Raw genomic sequence first — 6,038 nt, forward strand, 5'->3', positions numbered from 1 at the left:
AGAGGCTTGCACTCCTCGAGTGCGGGACATGTTTTACCTGCCTCCACTGCCTTGGCAATAGATTTAAATGCCTTCCACGTAAAAGGGAATGATATTGAAGCAGGAGCAAGAAAGGTAGGCTGTCTGTTACTTAGTGTGAACATCAACACCGAGTAACCCACCTTTCTCAGGCTACTTGACAAGATAGCCTGTGCCTTAACATGGTCGAGAATCATGACCTCCTTCAGTTCCGTTTCTTTTCCTGACGTCGGTTCATGCTTCAGTCGAATGAAGCAATTAGGGAAAGCGTCAAAGCTTGGCTAAAACTGGATTTCGTCTAAAGGAACAGCACCCATCTTTTCCGAGAGTAGAGTTTGCTGTCTAAAATCGGCATAAGCTCCGCATACCTCCAGGGATTGGTTTTGGACCATGTCGGAAGGTCTTGGTCTCTGGGTTGTTAGTATGACCCTTGGGGAGTGACAAGTGGGGCTTCACAGAGCTCATTCTTGAATTTCACTTCCTCCTTTTTGCCTTGTTTGCGAAAGTTTTCTATTAGACCCTTCATATGGACCAGCGGTAATTGGTCCATTATTGTCTAAGAGAAGGGTAGAAGGGGAAGATGTCGAGGTTAATGGCTCTAGAGTTGGCACATACAGAAGCAATTCCGACACGACATTGTCCACCTCTTCCCGTGGGGGCTTCGTGCCCTTCGCCCCAAAAGCTATCTGGAAGTAGGGAGGTGCGAATCGTGCTTGGGGCACCACTATTTCCCTACTTACTTTCGGGAATAGTAAGCTACGCATCCTATCATTGGGTAGGTATGGTCCCGGAGAGATTTTCTGGAGCCCTCTTAACCAATTGCGTAGTTTCTTTCGAGCAGCATCCCTAGACTGCCTCGACTTGGGATTATCGAAACCCTCGGACATTAAGGTCTGACATATATTGCAAACTTTGGGGTTCCAATAATGCAGGGATTTGGAAATAATATTGCAGGGGGCATGAGACCTGCATGTATTATGACTGTAAAAGTACTTACTCCTGATACTGCAGAAAACTGCAGCACATGTCATCTGGGGCTCATCCTGTGAAGAAGGGAAAGCAGAATGAGTATACAATTGATTATCTCACTGATAAGCAATATGTAAAAGTCATCTTTTAACTAAAATAGCTTAGGATAGTAAGCTAGAAAGGGATAGTGGGAGACATACTTTTGTATCCCTTGCAAGTTAATGCTGTTACCCCCCCTCAGTATTAACTAAAAGGAGATTCCTGTATCAAGGCAACTCTAACGAAAGGTTTCTAACCCCTAGGGGTAGAAAAGTGTACAATGCCACTGCCCCTGTTTATTATTCAACACTGTGGGGTAAGGATGACTGATTTCTAATCAGTGTATTGAAGGAATTCTATTCTTTCAATATAGGAACGGTCTCAGTAGAAGCCTGCACAAGGGTACCCAAGATAAGTTAGAAATTAACTACTGTATAATCATGCTATAGTTTTCGGTTTGCATTATGGCTAGCATCTGACGGCACGGTCCAGCCGGCATGATGCAGACTGGATTAGGAAATATAAAAGACATATATTTGTGTATCCTACCCAACCCATTTGCTGTGGCCTTACCTTCCAGTATTAAAATCATAGTTTCCTGATCAGGGAAAGTCAAGGATAAGGGTTCTAACCTTTTAAGGATAGAAGTATACTACCACCGGCCCTTTAATTTATTTAATATTATAGGGTAAAACGTAAACTGATTTCTAATCAGAATATTGAAGAAATTTCATTCTTTCAATATGGGATTGGTCTCAGCAAACACCTGGGCAAGATATATTGGAAAATAACTACTAGTATAATTCATACAATAGTTTTCTATCTGTAGTATATCCTATACTGCAAATATAATGACTACCTGTATAACCATATACTGTATTTCAGCCGGCATAGCTAGTCCCTGCTGGTGCATCCAGCATGCTAGCTAAAAGAGAGAGAGAGACAGCATGGAGTGAAGGCTGCCTTATTACTGTGTTTTCATACATTAATTAAGGATGTAAATATCTAATTTACTGCCTTTCTCCAGAAAGAAGGTTCAAATGGAAGGGGAGAATGTAACAGTCAGGCTTCCATCCAGCTACCAGTACCATCACCGGCAAGGTCCAGCCGGCATATGGCTGGCAGGCTAGCACCTGGCAGCACTGATATATTGGGCATACTGGCGGCTGAGTCAGCACCTGTCTGTGCCGGTGCGGCCCGCATACCGCCGACCAGGCTAATACCCCGGTAATAGCACTTGTAGCCGGCAGTCCAAGGGAGGACTGAAGAACCTTGGTGACAGAAGAGATTTCCCACCAACAGCCATCATGGCTGCCAGCAGCCGTCATGGCCGCCAGCAGATGGCATGGCTGCCAGCAGCCTGCATAGCCGCCAGCAGTTGTAGAAAACATGGCCGCCGGTAGTTGTCGTGGCTGCCAGTTGTTAGCATAACCGCAGGCAGTCAGACAACCGCTGTTGAGTAGGAGTCTGGCCAGCCCCACAACCAACTGCCAAACGGTGAGATTGCAGGACGATGGCCCAAAAAGATATGATGGCTAGGCCATCACTAAAGAACAGAGGGAGAGGGAAAAGGGTCCTGTATGAGGTGTGGAAGGAGCCGGCAAGGTTGCTGGTCCTACACACCCTTAAGAAACTCTGTTTTAGTATCGGCGTCATCCTAGGCGGCAGTAGAATTCTATTCTCCAACCTAAGGTCTGTCAATACAATTAAGGGGACGGCGGAAGTGGCGCCTCCTCTCAACAAAGGAGAAACAGAGTCCCATTGCTGGCGCCATCCTAGGCAGCAGGAGAATGTCTAATCTTCAGCCTAGGGTCTGCGAGCCAAGGACTAGTCATCTAGACCACAGGGAGAAGGTGGCGGCATCATACAACCACTTCAAGTGCAGCCTAAGGAAAGCTAGCCTCCTGTACCGGCAGCCTAGCCGGCAGGGGAATGACTATTTACCCTGCCAGCTAGCTGCTGGCACAAGACTAAATACCCTGAGGTTCTGACTGATTTTCAAAACCTGCTATCTGCGGCTAAGAGAAGGGACAGAGAGCTCTAGGCTAGTCATGCCTGAATAAAAACTTGAGGCACGACCCACTAGGGTTGTAGCCTAAGGCTACACTAAGAGGGAAGGAGGGATTACCCTTAAATCTCCACTAGAGACGAGTATCGGTTTATATAATAATTCTAGCAGATATCTATCTCTGCCTGAATTGATAAACCAATATACGAGGATAACCGGGGAAATGTCGAAAGTATACGATATCGCCTAGGTTATGTTACCTAGGCAAGACGAGATCTCGGTTACCTAAATCACCGGAACTCTGACTTATACGATCGACATAGAAAAAGAAAAATTATGCATATTATAAATATCTTTATAAGTATAAATTGCCTAAATAGCTTTCATAATTAATCAATTAATTCTATTTCAACCATGAATGTCGTTCTACTAACTAAATAACACATGCCTAAGGAACGACAGCGCCCATGGCGCCTCTGGTAACAGGCCTAGCTCCTAATCACAATAAATTACTCTAATTTCCCTGTGAAACTAGAGCTAAAATACACACATTGTAAAGAATCAATACTCAACTTTCCAGAGGCGAGCTGGAGATTGCATAATAATCCTTGTAAATCGATCGAAAAAGTTAGATCAACAGGGAACATTACCGTGTGAATTCACTACAAAATTAGGAATGTCCACCATAATAATCCTTGTAAATCGATCGAAAAAGTTAGATCAACAGGGAACATTACCGTGTGAATTCCCTACAAAATTAGGAATGTCCACCATCTTGGATATGGCGCCATCTTGATACTCAATAGTAGTATGGGAAGTAGGGTAACCTTGATACGGCTCCCCTTCTATTTTTGTCACTTTCCCCCCCGAAGCGTAAACGCTATTGAAGATTGCTATGTGGCTTGTCAAGAATACGTCCCCTGATATTATGCAATATCCTTGAGAGAAATTTTAAGGATATTCGCGCCAGGAGTTAGAATTCTGGAGACCTAAAGGTAAATTCTCTGGTAATATCACTGTAGTACATATATCCTTTAGGAAGCTACAATTAGGAACCTTCCATCAGGATGACATGTCTTAAGCCCAAAAACTACAAGTACTACAAGTTAAGGTAGTAGGATGGCCAGGGTACCAGCCACCCGTTGAGATACTACTGCTAGAGAGTTATTGGGTCCTTTGAGTGGCCTGATAGTACTATATTGGATCCTTCTCTCTCGATATGGTTCATTTTCTCTTTGGCTACACAGACACCGAATGGTCTGGCCTATTCATTACAGATTCTCCTCGATCCTCATACACCTGACAACACTGAGATTACGAAACAATTCTTCTTCACCCAAGGGGATAACTACTGTACTGCACTTGTTCAGTGGCTACTTTCCTCTTGGTAAGGGTAGAAAAGACTCTTTAGCTATGGTAAGTAGCTCTTCTAGGAGAAGGACACTCCAAAATCAAACCACAGTTCTCTAGTGTTGGGTTGTGCCATAACTTATGTACTATGGCCTTCCACTGTCCTGGGTTAGAGTTCTCTGGCTTGAGGGTACACTCGGACATGCTGTTCTGTCTTGTTTCTCTTCTTGTTTTGTTAAAGTTTTTATAGTTTATATAGGAAGTATTTATTTTAATGTTGTTATTGTTTTTAAAATAATTAATTCTAATATCTAATTCCTTCTCTTATTTCCACTTTTCCTTTCATCACTGGGCTATTTTCCCTGTTGGAGTTCCTGGGCTTATAGCATCCTGCTATACCAACTAGTGTTATAACTTGGCAAGTAATAATAATAATAATAATAATAATAATAATAATAATAATAATAATAATAATAATAATAATAATGGTAAACAACATTGAGTCTCATTCTTTATTTAACTATGAGGAACCTCTAAAGTTTGAAAGATTTAGTGGAATTAGATCCTAAAATACAATCTATTAATGATTGCACATATGAAAATACGTAAAGTCACTGGTATAATGTTTCAATATATCCTATTAGCACGTTATTCATTTCAATACTTTAGTAACTTAAAACAAATTAAATATAGTATCAAAGAACTATTTTGACTTTGAATTGCTTTTACCTAATATCAACACAGCTGAATTTTATTCATATGATAAAGTTTTGAAAGATTTTATCCCTTCCTTTGACTTGTAAAAAAACATGCCAACAATTTTACTTCGGAATCAAAGCGCTTCACAACAGCCAATATTATATTTGTAGAATTTTATTAAATTCAATGGGCAACATTTGAACACAATCGCCCCATCTCTACTCTTTTTGGGTCTTTTCATAACCCCTCGCTGTAAAGAAAAACACTACAATAAAAGCTGTGAAATGAATAATCATAATACAGATTTGATGATAGCGCGTGCCAAACAATTTTTGTCCTAAATTTAGCCTGATAAAAATGGGAAAAAAGTTAAAACCTCTTTTTTTATTATTGAAAGCAAACTTTCCTTTAATAGATTGTTAATATTCTCTTAGAAATTTCCGGAAGTGAGGCTATAACTGATGGTGTAAATCGACAGTAAAATTATTTAATATTGAATTATTTGATACTTAAAATAAACTGTCACTCTCTGCATAATATGAAATGAATGTTAAATGTCTAATGCTTTTTTTGAAAATGTTGAATCTTTTTAGCAAGAAAATTAATTTATTTAATTTCTTGCTCTTAAGTTTACAAACAAATGTTAATTTTTTAAACGTTATTTGTAGAAATTATTCTTTGATTAAATGATCAAACAAGAGAAATATACTCATGGTAAATATATTATCATTATATTCAAATGAAACATCCTCAAAGAAAACTGTAATAAAGCCGGAGAGGTTGATATTATGGAGTTGACTTTTGCGCGGGTGGTCAAGACAATAAAGCCAAGTGAATATGGTTTATTTTGGTAGGATAACATTCATAAGAATTAGCCACGTTAGAGGAGACTGGTATAGTATAAAAGGGGGAACCAAAATCTGATAGGATTAGAATATTTATGAATTAATATCTT

At 40.2% G+C, this 6,038-nt stretch overlaps 1 protein-coding gene across 1 annotated transcript in view; it reads right to left on the reverse strand.

Moving 5' to 3' along the window:
* Positions 1 to 479: 479 nt before the first annotated feature.
* The window catches only part of LOC137644295 (uncharacterized), a 45,321-nt gene continuing 39,762 nt past the window's right edge, over positions 480 to 6,038 (reverse strand). Inside the window, 2 exon segments of the mRNA XM_068377286.1 lie at positions 480 to 1,061; positions 2,115 to 2,513. Of these exon segments, the coding sequence (XP_068233387.1) occupies positions 480 to 1,061; positions 2,115 to 2,513 (981 nt within the window).

The sequence above is a fragment of the Palaemon carinicauda genome, chromosome 7 (genome assembly GCF_036898095.1).
Source record: "Palaemon carinicauda isolate YSFRI2023 chromosome 7, ASM3689809v2, whole genome shotgun sequence".
In the NCBI taxonomy this organism is placed as follows: Eukaryota; Metazoa; Arthropoda; class Malacostraca; order Decapoda; family Palaemonidae; genus Palaemon; species Palaemon carinicauda.